The sequence below is a fragment of the Ruditapes philippinarum genome, unplaced genomic scaffold, assembly GCF_026571515.1.
Source record: "Ruditapes philippinarum isolate M1 unplaced genomic scaffold, ASM2657151v2 ctg1840_1_1_1_1, whole genome shotgun sequence".
Taxonomy (NCBI): domain Eukaryota; kingdom Metazoa; phylum Mollusca; class Bivalvia; order Venerida; family Veneridae; genus Ruditapes; species Ruditapes philippinarum.
Window position 1 is genome coordinate 67,598 of NW_026862444.1, and position 16,064 is coordinate 83,661.

Here is a 16,064-nt window from a genome sequence, read left to right on the forward strand (position 1 = left end):
TAAAATTACTAAAAGGATTAGAAAAAAGAAATGCGGAAAGTAAACTTATAAAATGTTTAAATGCAAATGGTAATATTTTAACAAATCAGACAGACATTTTAAATGAACAGAAAAAATACTATGATAATCTATATACCATTCAAGACGAAACTCCCTCAAATTACAATTTTTTCAATGGCGAAACAACACCAAAACTAAATGAAAACGAAAAACAATCTTGTGAAGGAATTATTACGCAAACTGAATGCGAAACTGCCATCAAAGATATGAAAAATGGAAAAAGTCCAGGTTCAGATGGTTAAAGTATAAAATTTTATAAAAAATTTTGGAATTATTTAAAAGATGATTTGATAAGTGCTCTGAATTTTTCTTTTGAAATTAATTGTCTCAGTCAGCTACAAGCACAAGGTTTAATAACTCTAATTCCAAAACCAAATAAAGATTTATCAATATTGTCAAACTGGCGACCAATAGGTTTACTGAATGTAGATTATAAAATACTTACTAAGGTTATAGCTAATAGAATTAAACGGGTATTAAATACACTCATTGATGATAGTCAAACAGGTTTCATTAAAGGGCGATACATAGGTGAAAATATAAGATTGTTTTATGATGTGATAGAGTATGCAGAAAAGAATGAAAAAACCGGGACTACTATTTTTTGCTGATTTTGAAAAAGCATTCGATAGCATAAGCTACAAATACGTATTTAAAACATTAGATCTTTATAACTTTGTACCAAATTTAAAAGCATGGATTGAACTTATTTACAAAAGACCCACGAGTTGCATACTTTACAATGGTTTTTTGTCTGAGTCATTCCCTATAAAAAGAGGAGTACGACAAGGATGTCCATTGTCTCCTTATATATTTATCCTAGCAATTGAACTATTGTCAATAGCTATAAGACAAAATAGGAATATTGAAGGTTTTAGAGTTTTTGATGTAGAAGTTAAAAATAGCATGTTTGCAGACGATGCAACTATAATATTAAATGGTAAATCAAGCAGCTTTGAAGAAACTTTGAACATATTTGAACAATTTTCCTTTATTTCTGGTCTTAAACTTAATTACAAAAAATGTACAGTTCTCAGAATAGGTTCACTTAGAAATCAACATGATTTAATCTACTGTAGAAAAAATATTCAAATATAATTTGGACCTCAGAATGTGCAAAAACATTAGGCATAACTTTCCATTCAAAATGTGACTTAATAACCAAAATAAATTACGATTATAAATTAAACCAATTTAAAGCAGACATCAATAGATGGAGGACAAGACGTTTAACAACAATTGGCAATATATCAATTTTAAAATCCTTAATTATTTCAAAACTAACCTTAATAATATCTGTTCTTCCAAGTCCACCAGAAGAAATTATGAAAACAATTACACAAAATTGTTTTGAACTTATATGGCACTCAAAAAGAGACAAAGTTAAAAGGGATGTAATTATACAAGACTTTAAATATGGAGGCTTAAATATGATAGACTTGCCGATTTTTATGAACTCGATTAAATCAAGCTGGATCAAAAGAATATTTGATGAAAATAACCATGGATTGTGGAAAGAGATAATAAAGAAAAATTTACAAAAATAGGTGGAATCGACATATTTAAAAGTAATTTAAACAAATATGATATACAGAAACTTAAAATCGAAAATACTTTCTTAAAAGAATTACTACTGTCATGGAGTAAAATGAATTTTAATAAAAATCCACAAAATCTATTAGACCAAATAATATGGCAGAAGTCACACATAAAAAATAATGGATCTTTAATTCTTTTTCCAAAATGGAAATGTCGAAATATCAATAAAATAAAGGATATTTTTAACACTGAAACAAAACAATTTAAACCTTTGACCAGCTGAAACTTACTTTTGACATTCCTGATACAGAAATATTTAACTTTTATACATTAATTTTATCAATACCCAAAGAATGGAAACGTAAACTACAACAAATTAATCAAACTTCAATGCCTAAAGAAATAAGCACTTTTGATATCATAGAAAAAACAAACAAGTATTAGTAACAAGTTAACACAGATTCAAAAACAAATAAGACTCTGTAAAAATAAAAAAAACAAAATCGCAAATAAAATGGGAAGAACGATTTCCTCAAAAAGAATTTCAATGGCAAAATATTTACGAAAACGTTTTTGTTTATTGCAAAGATAATATTTTACAAAACTTTCAATATAATTTTTTACACAAGAATATTGCAACAAACAAATTTCTCCTTCAATGTAAATTAACCGAATCCAGTCTCTGTGATTTTTGCTGTATGGATGTTGAAAGTATAGAGCACCTATTTTGGGACTGCCAAACAGTACAAATTTTCTGGAATAATTTATTCAAATGGCTTAATGAAATAGCAATAAATGTTACGTATGATAATTTTACATCCTTCTTTCATGCTAAAGATAAGAAAACATCGTATATTTTTCTCTTTTCAAAATATTACATTTATACCAGTAAATTAAAAAAACAAACTCCAGATATAAGTATCTTCAAAAGAAAATTTTTAAACAGATTAAAAATTGAAATATTTTTTGCGTTACAAAATGATACATTAGAAGAATTTGAAAATTGCTGGATAAATCTAAGCAGTTTATCTACTTTTTATTTTTTACTTTTTATTTACTTTTCAACCTTTTGCCCCTTTTCTTGTGTAATTGTATAAATGAATGAACCTCTTAACTTTTTAAAATGTCTTATATATTCTAACTAAAAACATAACAAAATAAATTATTTTTAATTATCTACATATCAATGTTAATGCTAAAGCTATCATGGTTTGTTCATGTATTGTATTATTTTTTCTTTAATAAACGGGCCTTAAACGTGGTTCCAAAAAAAAAAAAAACAAAAAAAAACCAAAAAAACAATTAAAGGACAATTATGTTTATAGTCTATATATGAAACATGTTTTACAGGAAATTGATTATGCGTGAGTACTTTGAGCTGTCTTGGAAACAATTTGTTATTTCATCTTAAACGTTAATTTGTAAAGAATTCTATATAAAAAAAATTCAGTGTAAGCAACATTGACCTTGATTTTGTTCCCAGATATCTAAGTGGTTATACTAAGCTATCATACAGCAAGTTTGGTGTCAAAAGGTCAAAGCAAACTCAAGTATTTACCTGAAAACTGAATTTCTTCATAAGCACCAGTGACATTGACCTTGTTTGCAAACACCAAAGTAGCAATCGTAGGTTGCGTCTTGATATAAGCTACCCACATTCCATTTGGTGTCAATAGGTCTACGGAAACTCAAGTTATTATGCAGAGACTAATTTAGACTAAATCAGGGACTAATATTTTAAGCAACATTGACATTGACCTGGATCACAGATATCTGAGTAGCCATCCCAAGATGCGTCCTGTTATAAGCTACCCACTTACCAAATTTGCTGCCAACGAGTTATAACTAACTCAATTTATTGAGCAGAAACTGAATCTTTAGCAATAAAATAAACTTGAATTCAATCAAAGCCACCTGGGCAGTTTTAATATAAGTTTCCCATACAGAAAGTTTGGTGTCAATAGGCCAAAGCAAACTCAAGTTATCGAGCAGAAACTAAACTTATATTTGTAGACACAGTGACCTTGACCTTGATCATAGACACCTAAGCAGTGATCCTAAACTGCCGCTTGATATAAGCTACCCATACATAAAGTTTGCGTCAATAGGCCATATCAAACTAGAAACTAAAATTCTACTTTTAGTATCAGTAACCTTGACCACTGACACATAGGTAGCAATCCCAAGCTGCCTCTTGATATTAGCTACTTACACACCAAGTTTGGTGTCAATAGGCCAAAACAAACTAAAGTTATTGAGCGGAAACCGAATTTCTATTTTTAGTAACAGTGACCTTGACTTGTACACAGACACCTGCTAAGCTACCTCTTGAGATAAGCTATCCATACACCAAGTTTGGTGTCAATAGGCCAAAGCAAACTCACTTTATTGAGCAGAAACCGAATTTCTATTTTTAGTAAAAGTGACCTTGACCTTGATCACAGACACCTGGGCAGCAATCCCATATTGCCACTTAATATAAGCTACCCACACACCAAGTTTTGTGTGAATATGCCAAGCAAACTCAATTTAATGAGCGGAAACTCAATTTCTATTTTATTTAAAGTGACCTTGATCTTCATCACGGACACCTGGCACAAGCTCCCTCTTGATATAAGTTACCTACACACCGAGTTTTTTGTCAATAGGCCAAAGCAACCAAAAGTTCACGCCCGCCCGCCTGAAAGCCCGCCCGCCTTCAGACTGCGGCATTACATTGAAAAGCTGGTTAAAAACAGAAGTTACAAAATTACGGAAAACAAAATTTAGTGTTTGAATAGTTTTATCCGATAGCATTCCATTTTTTTCCAAAATAATCATAACACCGTTACTTTGGTAAATCGGATAAATTTAATCAGTCTAGTAAATTAATAGGTTTATAAAAATAATTCCAGCCAATAAATTGGTAAGTGTTTATAAGTAAGTTTTTTCTACATTAAATTGGTCGAACGGGTGACCAATTAAGTTTTTTAAATGCTTAGTAATAAACACTTACCTCTTGAATAATACAAAAAACAGATATGTTCAATTTGTGGTAGCATTGGCAGAACAGTACTTTGTTATTTGTTTGTTATTTCTTTATTTCAAATGACGTTAAAAAGACAATTATTTATGAATTATTCTTGTACGATATCTCGGGCAACCATTTTTTTCTTACTCGGAAGAAATATGTTTACAAAATTTAATATGAAAGGAAAACTCTACCAAGGGGAGCGATTCAACAGACGATTTTACCATTAAGTTATTGCTCTTATATTTGACTTGCCTAGAATAGGATAATCTATTAAATCACCATGTCACTTGAAATAAATTGATGGTTGGTCTGGGTTTTTTTATGCAAATCATTTTATCAATTAAGATAAGTGTTTACCAGCATTAGCTATGAAATTAATTGACACGTTTTTTTCTTTTTTTTTTTTCAGAATAAACATGTCGTGGAATAAAGATGCCATACAGTAATTAACATTGATGCCAAAACAGAACGAATATCGAAAAAGATAAAGAATTGCAATATTTAAAATCAAAAACACAATGTGTTTCCAAAACACTGTACTGGTCTGTAAATATTTTGCATTCTACGTACTGTAACTAATCTATACACGGGAATTATATTTAAAAACACTCATTATAAATAAACCTGACCCTTTATTAACTTACGATTTTTCAAATCACGTTCGTCTGTAAAAATGTTACGCCGATTATATCTGTTTTAAAGATATTTACTTCTTCCAATTTCTTACACAAAAACAAAACACTTTAAATCATGAATATTATTACATAATTTTTATGGATAACGATTTGCTGAAAAGGTTGTAACATTTACGCAATATTGGAGTCCTGATTTGCAGAGTTTCTGTTTGGTAGCCCAGACATAGGAAATGGATTATTCAAAGAGAGGAAAGAAAAAACAACAACAAAAAAAAACCAATAAAAAACCCAAATATTTGCATGTATTAAAGAACACTAGTATCTAGTTCCAGTAATAAATGCATCTCCAGTGTATAACGGGTAAACATATATAAAAATCCAAGGCAGTATTGTCACTGCGGTATACCGTACCCCGGATATTGCTCGATATTATGAGGACTTTCATCCCATTTCGCGACTTTGAACGAGGAAAGAAGGTATGTTTAGTGACGATATTTAGTCATTTTGAATTGGTTTGATATAAATTTTGTAGAAAAACAAATACTTCGATAATTTTTCTAGTTACTGAAACCCCAAAAATGTTGAGAAATAGCTTTGAAATGTAATTAGGAGGTAAAATTCGTCTCTTTGCTCACGTGATAGATGAGCTCGGATCAGTCAAATTTGATGTTTTTGTGCATATACTTCCTTAAAAGAAAAACTTGAATCGAGTGAAATGTGATAATGATGATAATGTTTATGTTGTAAATGTTCAATCAACAATAGAACCTCAGATGACAGTGCATTTTGAGAATAAATACACAACATGTCAGTGTACCGAGTATTGCTTTGGAGTTGCCCGCCGGTGTCAAGAGTATTGCTTTTTAGTGTAACGAGTATTGCTTATCAATAAAGAGTAAATGCAAGTAGTAAACACAAAGTATTTACCACATTTGATTTTAAATATTTCTTAATGTGTATACTTATTTACACTATATGTGCAGAATATGCAAAATTTGGAGGTACTTTACTGGAAACATCTGCGAATAATATAGATTTTCATTCCTGCTCGTGAAAAATCTCAGTTTTCTGTGTTTAAAATGTTCTCGTTGCTATCGAAGGATCAACCTTTCCAGAATTTGTTAATAATTGTTGCATATCTTACTTTAATTAGTAAAAAAATGCATCCAAAGTGCATTAATACAGCCTCACGATTGTCAATATTAGACGGTATTGAGCAAGTGTGCCAATATCTAATATCAACCGACTTCCTTCTATGCCAAAAATCCATATAAAGGTAATTTTCGGGCATTTTGCACCTGCACTCTAGCAACGGCAGACCGTTTGCACGTGAAATTTTGTTACGCCTTAGCAATGAGTTACCGTATGACTGCCGAGCGGGTACAGCTAAAAAAAACCGAATAAAGGATTTTGATAAGATTATGATAAAGGGCAGCAGATGCAATAAAAAGGTTATGTTCCTTATATCCTTTTACCTCATAAAGGCGTGTTTTTAAAGACTTTACACCTCCACCCCTTTTGAGGCCTCAAATAGTGTGAAACATGCGCTATTTAGGCCCCAAATACTGTTTTTTCGTTTGAGAAATGTTGTTCAAAAGAGTGATCACTTTTTCGGCGCCACCCCCATTAAAAAGGTACAAGGGGGTTACACAGGGGGGATGTGCCCCCTTCTGTTTGGGGGTTTGAAGTTGGGCCGTAGCCCCTCTAATCGTCGAGAAGACTTGGGACTTGTGGGGGGCTAAATGGCCTCAGGTCGATTTAAAGGTACCGTGTAATCAACGCCGAAAACCTTAGACTTTATCTCAATCAATTGAGAAGTTGGTACACCTTGAAATCAGTTTTGATGGCGGAAAAACAACGTAGATAGAGATTTTGGCAATTTTGAGACGCCCCCCCCCCGTTGCCATGGTAACTGGAAATTTAAAATTGAGCATGATATTCCACAGGCTATGGTCCAGCTAACATTTGTGCCCAGTTTGATCAGTATTGAAGCATTTTTTATAGATTAATAGCAGTTGTAACAATAATTCAATGAAAACAGCCATTTTCGCATTATGCTCATGCAGTAAAAGGTTAAGACGATACCGGCATGCTTGGACGGCATAAGCCCTTGGGCCAATATTTTATGAAGTGCGTCGATATGTTTCTTAAGGCAAACTTGCCCTGTAAAAACCTATTATTAAAAAAAAATCTAAATATGTTTTTTTATTCTTGTCCTTTTCAGAGATGGGTCTCCTTGATCAAAGTTTCTTGAGACATGTATTTAAAGTTTTTTTATCGTCAATTTTGATGGTTCTACCCTGCTTCCGACCCTGCACACACTTTATTTCATCCATAGTGTGATTTTCAATCAAATGGGAAATTAAATCTCTCTATTTGCCCGTAGTAACACTGAAAATCCATTGTTGAATCTGAAATATTTGAATAAATATCATATAAACAGTACATTATCAGAAAAATGAAATTGAATCGATAAACAGACGTGAAAATTAGACAAAAATATCGATTTTCCATACTAATGTGCTCATTCTGTTTTGCAATACTCTGTACACTAAAGTTGGGCTATTTTGCAATACTCTGTACACTTAAAATCAATACTCGGTACACTTTCTTGTATCTTTTTCGGCCTGTATCTTTTTGTACTTTCACACTTTTTGCCTGAAATTTGGACAAGGCATACTTGGATTGTGAATAAAAAAATTGCTCGATTCAATTTTTTTATATTGGTAATATAATAATTTCTAACGATTCTACAGTATCGCGGTCAGTAATTTTCTAGTGAGCAGCGGATCGTTTAGGGGTAGTTTAATCAATTTTACAAATACCTGTAATACTTTTAAGTCTTTTAGAGCTACAAAAATACCTCTAGATATATAAAACCCGTTTAGATAAATGAAATAGCCATAAGTTTGGAAAATATCGTCGCTGAACTTACCTTCGTTCCCCGTTCAAAGTCGCGAAATGGGATGAAAGTCCTCATAATATCGAGCAATATCCGTGGTACGGTATACCGCAGTGATTGTATAAGAAAGTGGCGACAGTTGATATGATAAACAAAGTTGGGTTATTTGAGCTTGAGGTCTGAATTGAGAAACGAATATAATAACCATTAAAACACCCTCGCTCATTTAATGAACACAATCAGATGCTATAAATATACGTCGCTATAAAATCGTTCCACTGAAATATTTAGGCTATTTGCCTCTGAGGAAGACAATACATGTATGTTCGCTATTTCACTCTTACTTTTATCTCGATATAAACGTATGTTAAAGCAACATCATAGACACACACGCACGCAGACACGTACGCACGCAAGCACGCACGCACACACACACAAGTTATAAATAAGGTCAGTTTCACTTGGAAAACTTATGCTGGACAATCGGCGCAGAAAAAAAAACTTAACAACAGATTGCATAAACGTACACTGCAAGATATAAAGTATGTTGGTGAAAATAGATATCTTTCAAAGTGTAAGATAGTGTATTGACCTTTAGCAGAACTCATTTAAATATAAATTATAAATTTAGATAACTCATTCCCACATATAAATGTTTTATAAATTATAAAATATTAGTAGTATATTAGTATTATGATATAAGTTTATATACCTACATCCTTTTCAAACTCCTCAATCATCTATTTAATCATCTAAGTTGACCCCTAATATGTGTTCCATAACAACTTATATACAAATACATGTACATCTAGATGATCCCCAAAACTAGATTATATGTCCATGAAGATGATCTTATCTCTTGGTCCTCATTGTTCATAGATCACATATCTTTCATATGAACATTTAGATGATCCTTTAGTCTTACATGATATCCTCCCATAGGATCATATGTTGATTAAATTATAAGGCATATGAAAAACCATTATTATACGATTGTATGTCCTGAAGACTTCAAAATCTATCATAGCATAACTTAGATGACCAGGGGGTCTTTTAGATGTATAAGCACTCTAGTTCTTACAAAACATATATGAGGTGATTATGTAAGATGAGGGGATAAGGTAGTGGGTTTTGAATGATCACTCAAAAAAAAATCTCAGGATTCAAATTATTCCAGGATTCAAATTATCGAATAAATATATTTCAGTATCTTATAAATATTTTTAATAATACAATATATATTTTCAATTCTAACACTCCTCGTGATTTTGCCACTATTGGCAAAGAAGAAAAAACGGTGTAAAATTGCCAACAAGCACTGGTTAGAGACTACTTTAGAGAGAGAGAGAGAGAGAGAGAGAGAGAGAGAGAGGGAGAGAGAGAGAGAGAGAGAGAGAGAGAGAGAGAGAGAGAGAGAATGAGAGAGACAGAGAAAGATGAATTTTGCAACGTTTAACATGCCATACCTATCTCCCTAAAATATTTGGTTTGTAATTTTTCCTAAAACCGTTACAGATATTTTTCTTAAAATTTGATATCCAAGAAAGAAAATTGTGCTAATTAGTTTTCCAGAACCGTTCCCTCTTGATTTATTTTACTACCAAATATTGAAAAAGGTTATTGGCGCTGCTCCTCGGACAATTCTTGCTATTTATGCTACATTTCAATTACAAAGAAAGATCTATTTTGCACCGCCAAAATTGCATCCTTAAATAAAAAATAAATAAATAAAAGGAAACAATACATAATATGTTTTAAAGGATACACATTCTGCGCCTATTGAATAATGTTCATTAGGAAACGTCCTGGCCCATCATTTTCCTCTGTTACATGTAGTACATTAACAGTAATTTAGTATTTGTATGGATGTCAACATATTTCTTTTGTTTACATTTCACTACTTTTCGACCAACCATTTTAAGTTAAGCGTATCATCTACTATTCTCTGAAAACTAAATAAAGACGTCTGTTTATGAATAAATTTATTTGTGAATGGATTAAGATGTTTAAAGTTCGTCAAATATGTAAGTAATTCAAATTGTCAATTATTATTTGAATATAAAAGATAAATTTATTCCAGATATAGATATATTCTTAAAAGATTTACATGTTAAACCTGACCTAATTGTTTCATAAGCTGGCCTCAGTGTTATTACAATGACCGAAAAAAAAATAAGTTAAAAGGAAGGACATGAACGCTAATATTTGTATACACCATAAACTGTAAAATAACTATATAAAGCGATTTTCCGTGATTTATAAACAACATTATAATATTATAAAGTAATGAAACCCAACGAAAAGGTCTTGTAATTATACATGTATACCCATTCAAATCATTGTTACTTAGTACATGTATAAAATATACATGTTATATATTGACATATCGTTAGTTTAATGAATACGTTAAACAGGAAGTTGGTAACTATTTAATGGAATATGCTAGAATTAATGAATATGTAAAATGAAAAATTGAAGGATTATTTTGTCTCCTAATGAAGGAATGCAAACGTTACCTCAAGGTAAGTGTATTTTTTAAAATAATAAGCTTTTAAACAGTACTTCAATTTGAATAACAAGTTAAATGTGGAATTTCAAATAGGTTTTAACTGTGTCGTACTTAGATTTCACAAAAAGTTATACATTATATGTTTGTTTAGTCAGATTTAGATGTACATGTGTATATACTTCAATTCTTTATTATAGGTGCTGATCATATTTTGCTATCAATACGGACATGTTGAAAAGATCTTGATGTAGAGCATAGGCGTTTTCTCTTCAATTGTTCAACCTAACATTCATATTTAATTCACGAAATCGTAACCTATTTTACCTATAATTATCTTTTTTTCAAATAAAGTACATGTTTAAGACGCATGTAGTATTTCGTGACTCGAGAAGGAAGTTTAAAAAGTAACTTTGAAACAAAGTTAATTCATAACTTTCGGCGTGCATTCATTGAAATCTTTCTTAATAGAGACGGCTTTAAAACACGCACTTTATTGCTAATTTATTGCTTTATTGTCAGTTTAACAAAAGGCTTCCGCTTGATAATAATATGCTTTGGCTATTCATGCATATAGTGAAAAGGGAAATGTAAACATATCTGTTACAGAGTGGTTAAGATGCATGCCGCCCAAGGTTAGAACACTTCAAGAATCACGACTATCTTTCTGTCGCCTCTACAGAGAAGTTGTGACATATATGGATCAATTCTCCGTCGTCTGTCTCTCCGTCTGTCCATATGTCCGTCCGTCACAAAACTTGTCCGAACCACTCCTCAAAAGCTACTTGTGTCATTTTATCCAAACTTAACAGGATTTATCAGTACCAAGTCTAGTTGTGCATATCATCGGCATTTTTTGGTTCAATAATTTTTGTAAGAGTAATTCCCTTTAATGACTTTTATTTCGAACCTCTCCTTTTCTACTGCAAATGCAATTTCAATGAAACTTTACAGGACTCATCAGGGAGGCGCGATAGCTCAGTTGTTTAGACCACTGACTGTCACTCCTGAGGTTCCAGGTTTGATCCTTGGTAACAGCCTTGGGATTTTTCAAGTACACTTTCAGTGTTTCCCAACTACCTAGCGGTATACTGGTAAGAACCCCGGGTAGTCCTTGCATGTATCAGTGCTATACACTTGGTATGTAAAACAACCAAGGGATCTATTCAATAAAAGCCAGGGGCAGGTTTCCGGATTCCCCTGTATATCATAGCTGTCTCTGAAGTCTGCTGAGGTAAGGACCCTCCTGGAAATAAGTGCTTGCACTTTCGTAGGTTATCCTTGACCGCCGGTCTAGTTTATCTTGCGCATATTACACGGGCTTTTCGGTGAGATGATTTTGTGCTGAGTGCATGTTTTTGCATGGCTAAATGTATCCTAGACTGGATTTTTCTAGTTGTTCAGTAAGTCCATACCTGCAGGACTCCTGTAAAGTTTGTCTTTGTATTTTAATTGTCATCTGGAACTGGTAAGCGGAGAGTAGTCTGATTAACATCAAATTGTTTTTTGCATATCTGACAACATTATCAGCTGTAATTCCGTCATTAATGTCATTCCCGAGCGCCTTTTATTGATGAATTTCGCTCTGAAGATGGCATCTCTTTTGTTTTAGTTTGTATTAATGGCGAATTTTGATACAGCAGATTTGTTTTGGGCTTGATTTAGTGATAAATATCAAGATCGTTCGCAAATGTCAACAAATACGCTACAATTTATCACCAATTTAACAAAACGTATTCAATTTGCAGAAAAAAGCAAACACTGCTCTAAAACTGGACATATTTAGCTTCACACTGTTGTTTAGTTTGGAAAAATCGATGAAGTTATGATGAAGAAATAAGTCGAGGTACTCGTTGTGCAGCTTTTTACTTTCGTTTTCGATGTTTTTAAGGGACGCTGTACAACAGTGCAGACGCATGTTTTAAAACGTTTGATAAACAATAAACGAAAAACGATAAAACATTGCACGAAGCACGCACTCATCGACGAAAAAAGATATCCTACACAACGGAAACCTTCACCTGTCTGTATTATATTCTTAATTTTTCTTTTAATAACGCACATAGTACCTGATATTATCGAAGTGGATTTTTACCGTGGCATGGAAATAATACGTAAGGCATGGGTAATAGTCGACATTAGTTTGTTTGTTTGTTTCATTTTACGCCTTTTTCCCAACAGAATTTCAGTCATATAGGCGGGTAGTTTCCTAACCATCGTTCCTGGAGAGTTACTAGACTAGTACTAGACTACCTTCCTCCGCGCTAAACTGCCAAAGCATCTCCCGGGGATCGAACCCACAATTTAACCGTTACAAGACAGGGAAAGCGGTAAAAATGTTTATTAATGACTGATATCATCAGATACAAATTGCGTCAAACATAAGCTTGATTTTTCTTATTATGAAAAAACTGTACCAGTTAAAGGAAAATACATGTAAATGTTTACTGAATCATTATTATTTCTTTCAGATTGAAAACTAATATGACACTGATTTTTAAAATATCGATAGTTTTGGTGATGTTAGTAGATGCAATATTGACAGGTCAGTATTTTAAAGTACTTCCTTATTATTATGTATGAAAAATAGTAATGACTAAATTCCTTTTTATCAGAAAATCAGAGACAACACAAGGTCATTTTAATACTATTTACACCAAGGATTGTTTTTGAAAATCTGCTTTTCTATATCTTTATATAAATAGCATGAAAGCAAAGAATAATATAAAATCATAATTCAATGCGTAGAATTTCTAGATTCATCGTACCTCTTAAGATGAAAACATTTAAAAAATCGATATTTGTAAATGAAACGGAAGTATCGTGTGCGTTTTTTTATTTTAATTGTTTCAGATTGTCCTGTTGGTTGCAAATCATGTTCCGGTGCAACTTGCTTGAGTTGTGAATCATCTTACTATTTCTCTAACGGCTTCTGTTTTTCATGTCCAGAGAATTGTAACACCTGTATCAACTACAATGAGTGTACATCGTGTAAGGTAAATAACCATGGTCTACATGCACGATGCGTTTTTAACTGTTATGAAAACTGCTTTAATACGGAATGTCATGATGATACCGGATTCTGTAAGCAATGAACGCTAGTTTGTACGGGTTTAAATGCCAGCATAATTGTAGTTTTTGCGCAGAAGAACTTTGCGATTTACGTTCATGCTCAAATGGTTGTAGAGATGGATATTTCGAGTTCAAATATGGGATTGAATCTTTTTGTCAAACTTGTCCATCAAATTGTAGACATTGTTTGGACGGAAAAACATGTTATAATTGTGATGATGGTTTTCATTTGTATAAATTCAATGATAATGTTCATTGTGTATCATGCTTACAAGAAACACAATGTTTGGATTTATGTGTTATTCAAGGTTGTAATAAGTGCCAAATAAATAATAACTCTTTAGTATGTACAGATTGCCCAGAAGGACAAACTCTTAGCGGCAGTAGTTGCGTGCCGATTACAACCAAGTGCCTAAATGAATGCTCTACTAATTGTGATAGTAATGGGATTTGTTTAGGGAAATGCAATGATGGTTTTACTGGAGAAAGATGTTCTGAAATATGTGAAAGAAGATGTCTGACATGCTCAAAAGAAAACGGCGACACATGCATGCAGTGTAAAGGTGCCTTTTACACAACTGATTGCAGTTTAGCATGCAAACCGTCATGCAAAGTAGAAGATGGAAAAATAACATGTAGACTCACAGACGGTTACTGTTTGAATGGGTGTGCTCAAACATTTTGGGGTGACCATTGTAATCAGTCTTGTTCTAATGGATGTATTAATCTGGCATGTGATAGAACCACTGGTAAATGTGTTGAAGGATGCAAAGACGGATCTGCTAGAGAAAACTGTATCAATACTTCTACAGGATATACTGAAGGTCTTCACATTTATGTATCTTAATTGAAAATTCTCTAACGTTATATATGTTTTGTATATTTGGAAAATAATTGCATTCATGAATATTCATAAAGTTAATTAATATATTAGCCATTGTTAAGCTTAGCCTAAGATATCAGACTAATAATGGTTTGTAATTTGTGCTAAAGGTTGTTTGCTAACCAGTGATATTTTGTGCTTTTATATCATAAAGATATGATAGAAGAGATAGATTTTTGTATATACGAATATTTAAACTAATAAAACAGTAATATCAATGTTTTATTGAGGATTTTCAAAAGCGTGGTTTGAAGAATAGAACAAAATGTATTCTAAGGTTTATTCTTACAGCTTCAAAAGCTTTCCTTTCAACTACAACATCGCCCACACAACTTCATCAACTTAACCAACTTGATAATAAGAGTAACAACTTTATTATTGGGTTGTTTTGCGGCATTGGGATTTCTGTGGTCATCGTTGTATTGATTTTAATGCTATTTCTTATTAGACGAAGGTAAAGCATCAACTATTATCAACAAAAATTGAACAAAACAATTATTTTGATTTCTTAAATCTGATATCTGAATTAAATCCTATAGGATTATTGTAATATATTTAACACATGTAACGTGTAAAATTATGGCAAAATAAGTATCTTAATTAGTTTTATTTAATGCAATTATGATCATTAAAACATAGAACTATTTGTAGTGTGTAGTCAATCATACAACAACTTTGCCGTTTAACTGGTGGAGGCCAAACCCCACGTAGCTCTTCATGCTTTATTTTTTAAGCATACGAGTAGAATAAGAAAGTTAGTTAGCTTCCTAACGTGAAATAAGCTAAAGTCATGGACGGGGTTCAATCCCAAAGCGAAAAGTAGCAAGTGAATTGCAGTCCGCAATTTTAATCACTTGGCATCGGAGTGTATATACTCGTATATACGGAATATGGCTTCATGATATTAAAGTTGCAAACCTTTGATTTTATAACAGATACCTGGAGAAAAAACAATCTCAAAATGATAATAACAATGCAAATATTTGCACAAATTATCACACAACAACTGGCTTTGAAGCTGTCGGAAGAGAACAAGCTAATGATGCTAGTAACTACGAGAGTCTTAGTGATCAAAGGGATGCAGATACTGTTTACAGTGGTAATGCGAATATTACCTATTTTACATCCTAATTTGTCAAATAATGCAATAACATGTATTTATCCATTTGACAAAGTACGAAAATTGTAAGTTTTTGAAAACAGTTACATTTTAAATCTAACAAGAAATTGATATATAAACAAATGTAGTCTTCACATTTTTACCCTGAACCTTATTTTGAACTTCCTTCTTTTCAGATATAAGAGCTACATAGCTAAAGACGCAGACAGTATTGTTTTGCTACAACGCTGGATGAAACAAGGAAGAAAATAATAGATTAGTTGATTATTCTTATTGATACAGAAGATAAATAGTTAATTATTATGTTTTCACGTCGGTTTCACATGGGATATTG

At 32.2% G+C, this 16,064-nt stretch overlaps 1 protein-coding gene across 1 annotated transcript; it reads left to right on the forward strand.

Annotated features, from left to right (window-relative positions):
• Positions 1-10,652: 10,652 nt before the first annotated feature.
• Positions 10,653-15,709, forward strand: LOC132719114 (multiple epidermal growth factor-like domains protein 10; the record flags this gene model as incomplete). The annotated part of the gene is made up of 4 exons (XM_060702859.1): positions 10,653-10,671; positions 14,186-14,551; positions 14,902-15,064; positions 15,546-15,709. Coding segments are annotated over exons 1-4 (712 nt in total), but the record flags the coding sequence as incomplete, so codon positions are not given.
• Positions 15,710-16,064: the final 355 nt, after the last annotated feature.